The 16,208-nt window shown below is 52.2% G+C and overlaps 1 protein-coding gene across 1 annotated transcript; it reads right to left on the reverse strand.

Annotated features, from left to right (window-relative positions):
* Positions 1–6,684: 6,684 nt before the first annotated feature.
* On the reverse strand, positions 6,685–7,074 carry KCNE1 (potassium voltage-gated channel subfamily E regulatory subunit 1). The gene has a single exon (XM_047098911.1). It carries the CDS (start codon positions 7,072–7,074, stop codon positions 6,685–6,687), a length of 390 nt encoding a protein of 129 aa, XP_046954867.1.
* Positions 7,075–16,208: the final 9,134 nt, after the last annotated feature.

The following is a 16,208-nucleotide window of genomic DNA, read 5'->3' on the forward strand; positions in this document are numbered from 1 at the left end:
CACGCGAAGCACAGTGGTCACAGGCCTGGAACTGAAAGGGGCTTAGACACCATTTTCCAAAGGATGATAAAGAGTTCGTTCTGGAAATGGGGAGGGGGACTGAGCAGATTCCAGCACAACAGAAGGGAGAAGGGGTCCTAGCGACTTCCCAAGACGTCTGAGCCCTCAGGGCCCCCTGTTCCCGAGAAGGTGCCTCAGGAGACACACCCTGGAGACTGCTTCTCTCTTTCCAGGCGCTTTTTTTTTTTTTTTTTTTTTTTTTTTTTGAGAAAGACAGAGAGCAAGCGGGGGGAGAGGCAGAGAGAGAGAGAGGGAGACACAGAATCTGAAGCAGGCTCCAGGCTCCGGGCTGTCGGCACGGAGCCCCACGTCGGGGCTCGAACTCACCAACTGGGAGATCATGACCGGAACCGAAGTTGAACGCTTAACCGACTGAGCCACCCAGGGGCCCCCTTCCAGGCTTTCTTCTTCGTGTTTCATAATGGTGCCCACGGTGAGCCCCGTCTCGCGGAACTGGACAAGCGAATGGAGGTTCAGCCTGCCCAGAGGGTCTACAGCGGGCTCCGAGCACCTCACCCAGCCCCAAGCAAACGCCACCTGGCCCCCCGCGTGCTCAGGGCTCCCCGTGCATTGAGAATTATCCTCAACGTGACCGCCAGGGGGCAGCCGCGCCCGCAGTGCCTTCACTGGCCACGTCCGGCCGACAGCGCCCAGTATTTTCGGAGGTCTTGATCACTGGCTCCAGCTTTGCTGACCTCACGCAGACGCACCCGGGGGAACCTGAGGGACCAGTTGTTCCCAATCTCCAGACTCCGGTTTGTATTTAGATTTGTTTCACGTGTCCAGCCAGTCGGCTTCCTTAAGGAGTTTACCACCCCTTAATCGATCCATTCACAGCCTTCTGTGCATTTCTTTTGTCTGCAAGCCCTTATTATCTCCCTCCGTCTGATTTAGTATTTACCTCTCCTTTGTGCCCACAGGGAAGTCATCTACTGATGTGGATTTAAGATAGGGTGTCGCCTCGGGAGCCACACGCACTGCGTTAGCCGGACTCAGTCCAGCCTTGCCTGGGAATTCGAAGGTTGTGGAATCCACAGCAGTTTTCTCTGCCTGTCGGCTTATTTCTGACTCTTGTTAGAGTGGGGCAGCGTCCTGAGGGGAGACTGAATGAAGTTCAGCGCTGGTGCAAAGGCAAGATTTCAAACCATATTCTCATATTTTGCAGCTTGCCTTCCTTTTGGCTTGGTTTGCCTTTTTTTTTTTTTTTTTAAAGCCTTGGCTGATAGGCTGGGTCATGTTTTGTCTTTCTGAGCAGACCTCTGGGTACACAGTGCAGATGGTATTTGGATCCCCTCCCCTTTTTTTTAATGTTTATTTTTTGAGAGAGAGAGACAGTGTGTGAGCAGGGTAGGGGCCGAGAGAGAGGGAGACACACAATTTGAAGCAGGTTCTAGGCTCCCAGCCGTCAGCACAGAGCCCGACGAGGGGCTCGGACCCATAAACTGTGAGATCATGACCTGAGCCAAAGTGGGACGCTTAACTGACTGAGCCCCACCCCAGGCGTCCCCCCTTTATTTTTTAAAAAAAATTTTAATGTTTATTTTTTGAGAGAGAGAGAGAGAGCAGGGGAGGGGCCGAGAGAGAGGGAGACACACAATTTGAAGGAGGCTCTAGGCTCCCAGCTGTCAGCACAGAGCCCGACAAGGGGCTCGGACCCATAAACTGTGAGATCATGACCTGAGCCAAAGTGGGGCGCTTAACTGACTGAGCCCCACCCCAGGCGTCCCCCCTTTATTTTTAAAAAATTTTTTTAATGTTTATTTTTTGAGAGAGAGAGAGTGTGAGCGGGAGAGGGGCAGAGAATGAAGGAGACACAGAATCAGAAGCAGTGGATCCTTTTTGGGTGTAAATTGTCTGATGTTTCTAAATGATATACTATTTTTAAAAGTGCTCCAGAAGAATAAAATCAGTAAATTCACGGTCCCCACCTTCCCCACCGCGGCGATTATCTTTCCCACCTCAAGGCCTCTAGGAGCCCTTGGCCTGGTAAAGCAGCTGGAGGAGGGACACAGAGTTCCTGCCGGCTTCCTCCTCTAAGCAACCAATGACTTTGGGTGTGTCCTTGAACCTCCCTGAGGTCTAGCTGACCTTCTTGGAGCTAACTCTTCAAGGGACCACAGTCCAATGAATTGCACACGGCCTGTCAACACTGGAGAAGTTTTAAAGCTATTCGCCCAGCCAGGCCAGGTGGCTCCAGAAGAGACTAGGTGGAAATGGCATTCCTCGTTTGGCTCCTTCCCCACCCCCCCCACCCCCCCCACCCCCCCATCCATGGTCAGCCCTGTCTTGTAAAAGGCTCATAAGCCTGATTTGTCTGCATGTGGAGTGGGGCCACCTCCGCAGGCTGGATCCCCAAAACCAGCTCCAAGAGTCTGAGAGCAACATCAGAGTTGTAAAGTACGGTGACAGTGACACAGTGACAGAGTGACAGAGTGAGGGCCTGACATCTGAATGGGAGAGTCTGATGAATGGATGCCCCCATGGCGCCAGAGGGAGACAGCCGGGGGCAGGGGCTCACCACGGGGCTGGGACTATGGGTTCAGTGGCTGGTGATTCCAGGGATTCCGCCTCCTTCTCTCACCAGGTCCAGGCCACCAGCCTTTCGGAAGCAGGCGCCCCTCCCGGACCCTGCTTTCTATCAAGTGTGGCCTGGGGCTGCTGGCAGCTATTTTTTCTCTTTAAAGCGGACGTTGTAAATCAGTGGTCTTCGGGTAGAATTCAACTCAAGGTCATTTTCTGTTTGGCTTACCCATTTTTTTTTTTAAGTGGAATTAGGTGCCAATATTTAAAAATCAAGAGATTCCACATAAATGTCCACCTCTCCAGCTTCTCCTAAAACCCTACAAGGCCATCAAGACTGCGTCCGCACTCCCGGATGGCTGGCTTGCCCCCTTTGCTTTCTACCTGCAGGCATCGGGGGTTCACGGGGGAGCTTAACTATCCGCAGGCAATCGTACTTCCTCAGTCCTGAGCCCCTGGGGCTGCCTCATCAGAGCCCCCCAAGAACCCACATCCACTTCCTACAGTGTCATAATGAACTTAAGAAAACACACACTACAGATCATGATGAAAGACTAGGGTTTTTTTGAAGTTTATTTATTTATTTAGAGCGAGAATCCCAAGCAGGCTCTGTGCTGTCAGTGCAGAGGCATATGTAGGGCTTTGATGGACGCTTAACCAACGGAGCCATCCAGGCGCCCCGAAAGACTGATTTTTAAAAAGAAATTGTTAATTCCTTTAAGGCATGTTGTCCTAGCCAGGGAACACATACGATATTGCATATAAAGTCCTGGGATTTCATTTCTTTCTTTCTTAAATTTTTTTAATGTTTATTTATTTTGGAGAGAGAGAGAGAGAGCGCGTGCGCGCGCGCGCGCGCGCGCGCGTGCACGAGTGGGGGAGGGGCAGAGAAAGAGGGAGACACAGAATCCGAGGCAGGCTCCAGGCTCTGAGCTGTCAGCACAGAGTCCAACGTGGGGCTTGAACTCATAGACCGCAGGATTATGACCGGAGCCAGTTGGACGCTTAGCTGACTGAGCCACCCAGGTGCCCCTGGGATCCCATTTCTAAAGAGCTCAGAACAGTAACCAACATGGCAAGTGCTCTATGCATGTTAACAAACATGGGGAAGGAGTGGGGGGCGGAGAAGAGAGGGAAACAAACCACAAGAGACTCTTAACGATGGAGAACAAACTATGGGTTGCTGGAGGGAAGTGGGTGGGGGATGGGCTGGCTGGAGGATGGGGACTAAGGAAGACACTTGTGATGAGCACTGGGTGTTGTATGGAAGTGATGAGCCACTGAATTCTACTCCTGAAACCAACATTGCACCGTATGTTAGCTAAAATTTAAATGTAACAAAAAAGGGGGGAAATACGATAACAAGCCTTTGAAAATGTGTGGCTTATAAAAGGTTTGAGGGGCGTGGAGGAGGGTGCTGAACACCGGGTCCCTCGAGGCCCGGGAGCACTAAGGATCATGGGGTCTCCCCCTGCCTTAAAAGTCACAGGAATCCCAGTGGGGGGGTCAGTGGACTGGTGCTAAGCACCAGCTGTGTGCCTGGGGTTCCAGTTGCTACGCCGGCTCTGATCACATCGCGGGTCAGAGTGCCCTCTGGGTCCCCCTCCAAAGGTGCACCCCCGGCCTGCCTGCCTTCCCTGCGGGCAATCTGTGTCTGTCGGAAGCTGGTAACCCACGCGGGGTTCATTAGGCGCCCCCAGTTGTGAGAGGGCCTCCAGAAGCCCATGAGCCCCCGCGATGTTGGGCAAAATGCGTCCATGTGCATTTTTCGGGAACGGGGTGACAGGGAGTCATAGCTTTCATTAGGCTTTCAAAGGATTCTGTCCCAAAGAGCCACTCACATCGCGGAGACTCTAGGAGTCCACGCCAGGGTTCTGGTCAGAGATGTCCTAACCCCTGCCTCCAAGCTCTCGTGGAAGCATCACGGTCTATCCCACGAAGCAAGGGCGGCAGTGGACGGGGCCCCATTTGTCCACTGAGGACGGCCAACAATGCTGATGTGTTGCTTCTAATGTACGCTGTGTGCAGGTTTCCACCGATGATGTTTTATTTCAACAGTCCACCCTTTTCCAGGAGTGGGCAAGCATTCAGCGTGTCGCAGCATGCTATGGCGACCGCTGGAGACGCAGGCTGAAACCAAGGCAGTCATTCTCTGGGATTCTCGAAGGTCAGGTAACGCCAAGGGGGCTTTCTTCTACTGCCCTGAGCAATGAATGGCCCCGGCACCATCCACCTCCACCGCAATCCCTTTCCCACTCTCTCATCTGTGAGGGAAGATTCCCAGAGAATCTTCTGTCCTGTCAGGAGGCGGGAGAAGAAAGCTGCTGTCTGGGGGTGGGGGAAAAGGCACCGCCGGAGTTCCCGTGGCTGCCCTGAAAGAGCCCAAATGAAACCTAACAAACTCCTGGTCCCACAGGTCTGGAGGCCAGAAGTCTGAAATCATGGTGCATGTGGGGCCAAGCTTCCATGAAACCAGTAGGGGAGAGCCCCTCCTGGCCTCTCCCAGTCTGGTGTTGGCCGTCAATCCCCGGCGCTCCTTGGCTCCCCGCTGACAGTCTCTGCCTGTCTTGACGAGGCTTCTCCCCATGTGGCCGTGACCTAATTGCCCACATCTTCTGAGAACATCAGTCATATCGGATGTCGGCCCACCCCAGGGACCTCATCTTAACCTGGTGGCATCTGCAAAGACCCTATTTCCAAGTCAGGTCACATTCACAGGTACCAGGGTTAGGATTTGAACACGTCTTTTGGGGGGGGGGGACACAATTCAACCTCAAAAGGCCCCGCCGCCTTGACCCCAGGTGCTGCCACTTGCCCAAGCCCACGCCTTCTCCTGGGTTCTGGGGTTGGCAGATGCGTCCCTCCCTCCGGCCGTGATAAATGAGCACCTTCCCCTTGGTACACATTGGGAAGTGGCAATTTTTTCTCCGGCATCTCAGTCCTGGAGGATGTGAGCTCCTCTGAGATGGAGATAGGAGAGTAGGAAGTGTCCGCGTTGGGGGAGGGGGAGAGCTTCTCTGCGTGTACGCGTGTGCCTCTGTGGGTGTGAGTGTGTGTGTGTGTTTGGGGGGGGTATGTGTGAAGGGTGGGGGTAAGGGAGGTGCAGGAGGAGGAAGGAGGAGGAGGCCAGAGCCTCCCTGGTGAAGGCAGAGGTGATAAGGGCAGAGTGGTTTTGTCCTAACAAGGGCAGGCAGCCAGCTTGTGACAAATACGGGAATATTACGCCTTTGGTCTCAGCCCCATAAAATAGGATATTAGTTAGGATATTGACTCTGTTACTTTAACAGGAACCAAAATAGCAGTGGCCCAAGGAGGGCCAGAGTTAGTTTGTCTTTCCTATAATGACTGAGCTGGCGGTGGGTGACCAGGAAGGTAGAGAGACACTGCCCCACGACGTTGCCCAGCGACCCAGACTCTTACTGCCCTGTCACCTGCGAGGACGCTGTCCTTTTCTTTAAAAAAAAAAAAAATTTTTTTTTTTTAATGCTTACTTTAGAGGGAGAGACAGACAGAGTGAGCAGGGAGGAGCAGAGAGGGAGGGAGACACAGTATCCGAAGCAGGTTCCAGGCTCTGAGCTGTCGGCACAGAGCCCGACGCGGGGCTTGAACCAGCGAACGGTGAGATCGTGAGCTGAGCTGAAGCTGGACGCTTAACCGACTGAGCCACCCAGGCGCCCAGTGGTGTCCTTCTGGACGGAGTCAAAGCTGGTTCACTACCTCTTCCACGTCCCAGCCACTGGGAAGAGGGGGAGGGGAGTGGACGACACACCCCTTCCTTTTCTAGAACCGCTCCCACTTCTACTGGCCAGAACTTCATCCCGTGACCTTGCTCGCTGCAAGGGAGTCTGGGAAGTATCTCAGAGGCCATGATCTTAGGGATTCTGCTAAAACTAACAAGGCAGGGTCAGGCACTGGGGAATAGCTGGAGGTCCCCTACAGAAGGAATGTGATTTTAGAGAAATGGTGTTACGAATCCACCCCTACAAAAAAAAAAAAAAAAAAAAAAAACCCAATTACATCCTTCCGATAAAGAATATAAAAGGTACATGATTAGAAAGATCAGATTGTCGAATGGGATCTGTCCAGTTTTAGCCAACTGCGGGGTCATGACAGAGGTTTTATCTCGGGAAGGTGTGCGTTGGGCCGCTCTACGGCCAGCTGGTTTTCAATGACGTAACATGCCTTGTAGCTCTCCAGAACCCGGGCCTGGAGGTACGCCTTGTCCTTCTCCTGCCAGGTGTCGGACTCGATGTACACGTTGAACGGGTCGTGGGAGTGCTCCAGCTTCTTGGAGCGGATGTAACTCAGCATGATGCCCAGGGTGAAGAAGCCGAAGAAGCCGAGCACCATGAGGATATAGAGTGCCTCCAGCTGGCTGTCGTCACCGCCAGGCGACCTGCGGGCCAGGCCTGACGTGTTGCCGCCCTGGTGAGCCGTCCCCTGCCACAGCGCGTTCAGAAAGGGCGTCGTGGCCGTGGTGTTGGACAGAATCATGCTGGGCTTCGAGTTTCCACTGCGGGAGCTCCGACTTCCCGAGAAAACTTTCTAAGAGAAAAGCGCAGTGTGAAATCAGCAAGCGTGTGCCGGCCCGAACCCACACACGCACGCACGGTTTTCGAAATCTCAGGGGAGACGGGCGCCCCAACGTAACCCTCGGTCCATGGCATGTGCCTCCTTGAATCTGCACACACCCCTCTCTCGCTTGATCAGTTGGTCACTTGATTCCGTCTTATTTCCACTCACCACCCCCACCCCCCTCCGAGGCGACCACCGGGGGGGTTCCTCCACTCTACACGTTGCGTAGTGTGTGTGTATTTGAGGTTATGTGCTGTGGACCGAATTGTGTCTCCCAGTTCACGTGTGGAAGCCCTAACCCCCAACCGTGACTGCACCAGGCGACGGGGTCTGCAGGAGGTAATCAAGGTTAAATGAGGTCATACGGGTGGGGCCCTAACCTGATAGGACTATAGCCTTATAATAAGAGAGAGAAATCTCTCTCGAACCACGTGAGGACCCTGGGAGAAGGCAGCTGGCTACAAGCTAGGAAGAGAGCTCACACAAGGAACCAAACCCTTCCGGAACCTCGACCTTGGACTTACAGCCTCCCAAGCTGTGAGAAAATGTGTGTCTGCAGTTTCAGCCCCCCGTCTGTGGGATTTTGTTACGGCATCCCCGGCCGAAGACATACAGACGTGCTATTGGGGTACATGGCTGCCCCTCCTTCCTCTTCCTCTCCCCACCGTGACTTTATGGCCACTCAGGTGGTGAGGCGTGTCTGCACTCCTTTACTTCCGACGGTTGCACGGTACCCATGGCCCACACCTACTTCTTTTCTCTGCCCGCTCCCCCAGAACTGGATACTGTTGTGGCCTCTAACTGCATAAGCAAAGGGGAAACAAACAAATACCCTTGTCCTCCTATGGACCTGGAAAAAGCCCACATTTCGTATATCTGGTGCCTGGTGGTTCGTGCTAGTCAGACTGCTGTGCTCTCAGACGTCCTAGGAGGGTAACGGGCAAGGGGTGGTCTGTTCCAGCATGGAACAGCATGTGGATGGAAAGCCTGACCTAGAACTCCCCTCTCGGGGGCCAGCGTTCCACCCTGTGCTGTGTTTGCCCCCTCCCTGCCCGCTGCCCTCTGCCGAGTGACTGGCACCGGCCACGCAGAAAGGGACAGTTTCCCCATCATTTTAATCTGGATGTCACTATCCCCGCAAACCCGTGTAACAGGCCTGGGGCTTGTGAAAGCTTTTGCCAAGTAGCTCTGGGATTCTGTCGGGGGTTCATGCGTTCAGACACCGCACCTTACGGTCACTGGTAAACTGAACGGGTTTCATTCGTACGGTTTCTGGTCAGAAACACTGTGGAAAGAGAAATTCCAAAGTACAAGGTGGGGGACGGGGGTGGGGGGCTCTGCCTCTCCCACCTACGATGGGGACTGCGATATCACATATCGTCTTGCTTAGGACACTGGTCAGCCTAGAGCTCCTTTTTAGGATTGGCTTAATTTCAAAACTTCTGAGCCCGGCCCTAGGGGACGATGCCTCACCTAGAGGCATCTAGGCCCCTCTCCCTCCACCGATGCCTGGCCTGTCGGTGCGCCCCAGAATTCTTTAGTTGGCCCTCCTTTCTTCTCACTCTGCCCACCCCCTGTGTGGTTACACCTGCCCCTTCTGGTTCACCCGTGTGGCCATGACCCCAGCTGCCCTTCTGGGCACCAGAGCTGGGTGTCCAATGACCTGCCAGGGATTTATTTACCTTCGGCCATCCCCACGGCCCTCCACCTCCCTCACGCCTCCTGCTCTGTGCCTCAGTGAGCTGAGTGGCCGTGTACCCACCCCAGAACCTGTCGTTCCGGCTCAAAGGCCCCCCTGAGCTCCTTCCGACCTTCGGGGCAAAACACCCCATTTTCAGCATACAGAGCCCAAATGCGAGGGCTCCTGCCCCCTTCCCTTGTTCCGCTGTTGTCTCTTGCCCAGACCCCATGCTCTGGCCAAGCCCTGTACACATCATCACCTCTTTGGACATCTCCAGCCTAGGCATCCTCCTTCCTGGCCCATGAAGCTCCGAAATGATGCCTGGTCATGCTTCTTAGTCCAGCTCAACCTTCTCTGATGCACGCCATGCCCTTGAAGGCTGTATGCTCCCTGCTGATTGACCCATGGTCATCATCTCTGTCCCCCACCTTGTCCCCTGCAGCCTCCTGGCCTGGTGCCTGGCACACAGCAGCTTGGGAGCTGTCCATGAACTTAATACCTCTTGACACGTGGGCCCTGATTCTTCGTAACCGTAACCTGCGTATCTAATTAACGAATGCCCCTGAGCTGCCTTCAGACCATTAGCTAAGTCCCTTTTGTCCCACGGGCTCAAGGAGCATGAGTGCCGGAGGAGAAAGTGATCAGACGTTGGAATTACGCCTCCACTCCGGGTTTGGATTCTGGCCCTGCTGCTATCTGGCCACACGACCCTGGCCAGCTTCCTTAGGCCTGCTCCGTCTTTTTCCCTTTGGGACCAGGGAGAAACATCATTGACATTTGCAGCTGTGGGATCACTAACCCAGTAAGTAGAGGGGCACACAGCCGTGTGCGCTCAGGGTCCCCGGTGTGAGTGCCTTGGTTTTTTTCCTGCTCATTCAGAAATAGCAGCCCAGGGATTTGGAGGTCGGGGGTTTTAGGTCTGGCTCTTCTATGGCCGACCATGGTGGCTCCCTTTACTTTGTGGAGAAGACGCTCATGAATAAGGCACAAACGTGTTTATGGGCTCTCCTGACACCTCTGGGGCTTTTGAGTCTGCGCCCTGAGATCTGGGAGGGGGTAAGCAGGCTCCAGAGACCCCCAGCCTCTGATTCTTATCCCAAGCCAGCATTTTCCCCCATTCTAGCCAAGGCAGTAGACAGGAATCATTTGGTAACATTTTTTATTTTTTTTCTTCGAAGCTTAGACCCAGAGCCGCTGGTCTGCTGAAAATCACTCAAGACAAGAGGCTCTGGGCAGCTAAGATTTCCAAACAAGATGTCCAACATTTTCTTTTTAAATGACCTCAAACCACTTATGAATGCATAGAACCCTGCCCCGGGAAGGTACACAGGCCTTGAGCTGATAATGCAATTTTTTTTTTCTAAAAACACGGAATGACCACAGTTGGCAAGGAATCCCGCTGCTGATTACTGTTAGAGCATCCCTACTGCTTCACGACCACGCGAGATTGGAATCATGGTAGGCAACCGGCAGAAGTTAGGTGGTTTAGAACTCATAGTTCCACGCAGCAAGTCAACCTCAGAGCAACTTTTGGAACTAATTCATATGGGTGGGATTACGGAGAAGACCTATTGCTGAAAACCAGACGGACTTTTCCGTGGCTGGAGAAAGCAACAGAAACAACTGCTTGGAAAGCCCACCAGGCCTTACTCCAAAGTAGGGGTGCTCAAACTTTAACATGCTTTAGAATCACCTTCTTGGGGTGCCTGGGTGGCTCAGTCAGTTGAGTGTCCGAATTCGGCTCACGTCATGATCTCACAGTTCGTGAGTTTGAGCCCCACATCAGGCTCCGAGCTGACAGCTCAGCCCTCTTTGGATCCTCTGTCTTCCTCTCTCTGTCCCTCCCCCACTTGTGCACACACACTCTCTCTCTCAAAAATAAAATAAACATTTAAAAGATGTTAAAAAAAAATCACCTGAAAATGCAGAGTGCTGGGCTCCACTCCCAGAGTTTCTGAATCCAGAAGGGTGGGGATGGAGCCTGAGAATTCGCATTTCCAAATTCACAGGTGCTGCTCATGCTGCTGATCTGGGGACTCCCCCTCCCCCCACTTGGGAACCTATTGCATCACCGGGAGAGCTTGAAAAAAAAAATACTGATGGGCACCCCCGCCCCCTCCAAAGACTGTGATGTCCTTATTTGTGGTTCCTTTCTGGCATCAGGGCTTTAAAAAACTTCCTAGGTGAGGGGCGCCTGGGTGGCGCAGTCGGTTAAGCGTCCGACTTCAGCCAGGTCACGATCTCGCGGTCCGTGAGTTCGAGCCCCGCGTCAGGCTCTGGGCTGATGGCTCAGAGCCTGGAGCCTGCTTCCGATTCTGTGTCTCCCTCTCTCTCTGCCCCTCCCCCATTCATGCTGTGTCTCTCTCTGTCCCCAAAATAAATAAACATTAAAAAAAAAAAAACAAAAAAAAAAACTTCCTAGGTGATCCTAATTTGTAGCCAAGCATGAGACCCACTGGGCTACGGGACCTTAGGAAATTGACCAATCATTTGTACTGCAAGGTGCCAGGAAGAGTTTTGTAAGAAGAGAAACCATGATTTCATACGATAATTTTCAAATCCCATTTGGTTTTTAAATTTCTTTCTTTTTTTTTTTTTTTTTTGGTCTCCTATGTCCCTGATGTCATGTGAACAGAAGTTGCAGAGAGAAATTCTCAAGCCTTCCCTTTACCCCAGTTGCCTCCCACCTGACTCACACTGGCACCTTCAATTATGCTGAGCCTGTCGGAGCCTTGTGCCAGGCCAGGAAAGTCAAGTTCATTAACTGCCTTTCAAATAATGACTCTGAATCTTTAAAGGGAAATCTTTTTCTTACTTTACACGTAATTTAATGTATTGCTTTTGCGAAGTGCCCTCGGTGCCCCCAAGGCCTGCATGCTGGGTCACGCGGCGTTCTGTGTAATGAGTCTCAAAATGAGTTTGGCAATGTCCTCTTCATAGTCAGCATGGTGTAAATGAACTCAATCTGCATGTCAGCTGGGGGTTTATGTCCCATTCTCCAAGTTCACTTCTATTATCATGCCAAAGCACTGCCCAGTGGCCACTGTTTCACGTTACTGGACTCAAATGGATTTGAAGAACTAAGCCAGCAATCTTAACTCACAGGGAACTAGAGTTCAACTGCCCTGCCCAAGGTCACGTCTCTTATCAAAAATGCATCTAAAATTTAATCTCGTGGCCCTGAACTCACATTTTATTAGTACAGAAAAAGGAGTTCTCAGGACTTTGCAGAGAACAGAGAGATTCTGTATTTAAGGTCAAAGGAGCTGAGGACTTGGGCACTTTTATCAGGTAAAACCAGGGCTACCCAAATGAGGACAGGCTCGTGACCTAAATATGCCATCAGGACACCCCCTCCCCTCCTGGGGTGAACCACAGCTGTTTGTAGCTTGCACAGTGTCAAGGGGGCTGGGGGAGGGGGCAGAAGCAGCAGGAACCAGGGGGTCCAACTCCAAACACAGCCAGTTTTATGCCCAGCCCATGCTGGACATTCTCCCCCATTCTCTTTTTATTTTATTTTTTTAAGTTTATTTATTTTGAGAGAGAGAGAGAGAGAGAGAGAGAGAGAAAGAGCACACTAGTGGTTGAGGGGCAGTGAGAGAGGATCCCAAGCAGGTTCTCTGCGGTCAGCACAGAGTCAGACATGAGGCTCAAACTCACGATCTGAGCTGAAATCACCAGTTGGATGCTTAACCGACTAAGCCACCCAAGCGCCCCCACGCTGGACATTCTCGAATTGGCCTTCCTGGGCCCAGAAAGAGGCGGTTTCTAGAAGTGTCTGCCTCAGCCTGGGTTTGAGCATCCTCATGCAGCAGGGACACCGCTCCCAATCAAGGTTAGTGCATTTTTTTCTTCTTCAAAGTTTAGACCCAGAGCTGCCGATCTGCTGGAAATCACTCAGGATACGGGGTTCTGGGCAGCTGAGCTGAGCTGAAAGCTGCCAGTAGAGACCACCTGGGTCTCCACGAGCCTGGGATCTTGGGAGACTCCCAGCTGCACCCAGAGGAGAAGGGGGCAGTGAGTGACGTCACGCCGGCCTGGAGCATATCACCCCTTTTGCATTTCCCTCACAGGTCCTGCCTATGTCGCCCGGCTGCACCGATAACACAGCCTGGAAGCTTTCAGAACAGATTTCCTAGCATTGCCACATTTCATTCTCTCTTAAGCGTTTACTGAGCAACCAAGGCTTCTGTGGCCGACTCCAGCCACACTTGCTGAGAGGGATAGATGCTGGGGGGAGTAGGGAGTGTCTGAGTGAGAGCTCGAAGATCTGAGTTCCAGCCCTGACTCAGTCCTAGATAAAACACAGGGTTCCCCCGGGCCCTTCCTTTACTTATGGGGGTAGAGCAAGGATAACATTCCTATGGTCTTAACAGCATTCCTTCAGCATTTCCTCAAAGAGCATCCAGTCTTGAAATCCTCACTGGCCTTCACTTGCATCAGGAAGCAGAATGAGGGTAAAACTAATTTTGGTGCATATGATCTTACTGATTCCAGAACTCGCAAGCATGTTTTCCCTGGAAGCAACTATCAATTATTTTCATCTTTATCTCAATGCTGTGTCCAAATTCCGGAGATACATTTATCCCTGAGCAGGAAAGAAGCCAACAGGAGCCCCCAGACCCTTCCAGGATGGGAATATGAACTAGTGAGCTGGTGAGAGGGACCCAGCCCAACATAATATGGGGAAAGGGACAAGCATTTCGGTGTGGAGAATGGACGGTAGGATTCCCAGACTCTGGAGGGCTGCTGAAGTCAGAAGGAAGGCAGGTGAATTATCACCTTCAGCAAATTAAAAAAAAAAAAAAATCAGGAGCCTCAGTATTCTTATCCGAAAACTGGACACAATGGAATCTCCCCTGACTGCACCACAGGATTCTGTGAGATATGGAACAAACCCACAACTTTCCTACCTCTAACTTCTGCTGCTCTCTCGGCAAGAGATCCGTGACCGCCATATTTCCTTGTCAAAATTCTACTGGCCCTCCAAATGCCTCCTCCTATGCCAACCTGGGTGTCAACACGCCATTCAGATGTCCCCTCCTTTAACCACATGGCACCTTGTCTATATGACTCATATGCTAATTGGTATTGTAGCAATTTGTACATTTGTCTGGGCATTTCCTTCCAGAAGCTCAGGAAGGTCAGAGACTATCTTGCTCACCTTGTCCCCACTCCAGCACCCAGAATGGCTCAATAAGAGATTGCTGGATTAAATATGAATGCAAAGTATTAGGTTCGTTACAACTACAATGTGATTGCGAGTGCAACTAACCAACAGGGAATAATACACTCTTGAAAGAAATTGGGTGGGTAGCCAAATGAAAACCTCTTTCAATACAGCATGCTTTTTTTCAGTATGTTTTTATATAATAAAATGTAAGCTATTTTTATTTATATTTATATCATTAGTATTATTTATTTTGTATATTAAAATTTATACTACTAACATAGCTACATGTCTACACGTCTACAACCTGCCTTACTCCTAAAAAGGTTTAAGGCAGTCAGTAATTGTTGACAGTGTGGCAGAATTTTTATCCCTTCCCCCCCACTCCTGGTAACCCTTTACGGTGTTTTCCTCCTCTTTTTTTCCATAATACTTAAAACCTGCTAATACAACATCATTTTCTTATTTATTATGTCCATTGCTTGTTGTTTGTCTTCTCCGCCAAAGCCTACGCATTGGACAAGGGCGTTTGCGCGTGATCTTCCGCATGTATCTCAAGGACTAGAACAGTACCTGGCATATGGTAGGAGCAGAATAAATATTCATAGGACGCAGGCATGCATGCATGAATGCATGAATGAATAAATGTTCCACTCAACTACCAGAAAGCCCTGAGCCACCAGCTCTACCTTCAGAGACTTAAGATGAGAAGACTGAGTCCCTCTGATGTCCTCACGATGTACTTTATTTTCAAAACAATCCACTTGCTAAGAACCTGTCAAAAGCGAGACATCCCGGGGCCATTCTCGAAAGGTAGATTGCCTTCCTTGGACCCATCCTTAGCTCACCTCTGGCGAGTATATGAAATAGATGACAGAAAGCAGGTTTTTTGCCACCTCCTTAGATACCCACAGATCAGAGTCAAGGTGCTTTCTGGCAACTCAGCACATATGAATTTAAACAATTGTGTGACCACAGCAAAGTCCCCCACCAGCCTGAACATAAATGGCCCTCGTGGCTACTGGCCAGAACCTTCATTAATGGAACCAGAAGCTCCTTCTTAACCTAAATGTGGACTCGAAATAAACAGCTTACATATAGCAGTTTAAAAAATCCAGGTGGGAGGGGGCACTTGGGTGGCTCAGTCAGTTATGCATCCAACTTCAGCTCAGGTCGTGATCTCACCCTTGGAGAGTTCCAGCCCTGCTTCGGGCTCTGTGCTGACAGCTCAGAGCCTAGAGCCTGCTTGGGATTCTGTGTCTCCCTCGCTCCCTCCCCAATTTACAATCTCTCTCTCTCTCTCAAAATAAGTAAACATTAAATTTTATTTTTTCTTAAATCCGGGGGGGGGGGGGGACAATGTAACAGACGATAGATCCAAAACACCACCGCAGGCAGCTTGCTTCCAGAAGTTCCACATTTTCCCCAATTACTACAATCAAGATCAGATACCAACAAAGATTGCCCCGTGCCTTTTCCCCAGGGAGAGGCCAAGGCCCAAGACCCTTCCTGGTCAAAAAAATTCTAACCTTCCCTCCGAGGCTGCCTGTATATGTCAGTATTGCCCGAGCTGGGTGGAGGTCTTCGAAAGAGTGGGGACTGGGATCTTGGGCGCCTTTAGTTCTCTTTGGATGCTTTTAGGCACTTGCCGAGTTTTCTACAAGAGTGGCTGAGATTTAATAAAAATGGGGAAGTGTGGTCGTTAGTGGCGGGTGAGATAGTTTTCTGTGCGTGCGCCTCTAAGTGAAGCCGGCAGAGCGGAGAGCGGAGAGGGGGCGCGGGCCGCGCGCCGCAGTACGCGGGTCGCGGCGCCTCCTGCCCTGCGGCTGAGACCGGGGCCCTGGAGCCCCCGTCCGGGTCGCCCGATTGCGGCGCCGGCGCGCGGGGCGAGGAGCCGGGAGGCGGGAGAGTGGACTTACCGGGTCTGGCGCGTCCAGGCGGCCGGGTGCGCAGCGGGTCCGCCGGCCGCGCGCAGGACACCGACAGCCGAGCCCGAGGCGGCGCCCTCCGGGGCAAGTGCACCGCGCTGGCGGGCGGGGCCTCCCGGAGCCGGCGGGCGCCCCGCCCCGTGCCCGCGCGTCCCCGCCCCGGCCCCCGGCCGACCCCAGGCCAGACCCCGGCCCCCTCGGCCCTCCGCAGCCTGCGATCCCCTTGGATGGCGCCGGTGGGCTCAGCGCCGGCAGAAGGTCGCTATTACTACAA

The sequence above is a fragment of the Lynx rufus genome, unplaced genomic scaffold, assembly GCF_022079265.1.
Source record: "Lynx rufus isolate CCGP_SWC_20201006 ecotype Redwood Valley unplaced genomic scaffold, mLynRuf1.p SCAF_5, whole genome shotgun sequence".
Taxonomy (NCBI): Eukaryota; Metazoa; Chordata; class Mammalia; order Carnivora; family Felidae; genus Lynx; species Lynx rufus.

What these genes read in the sequence shown, in the direction of transcription:
- KCNE1 (XM_047098911.1), bottom strand. Translation starts at nt 7,074, where the DNA reads ATGATTCTGTCCAACACCACGGCCACGACGCCCTTTCTGAACGCGCTG.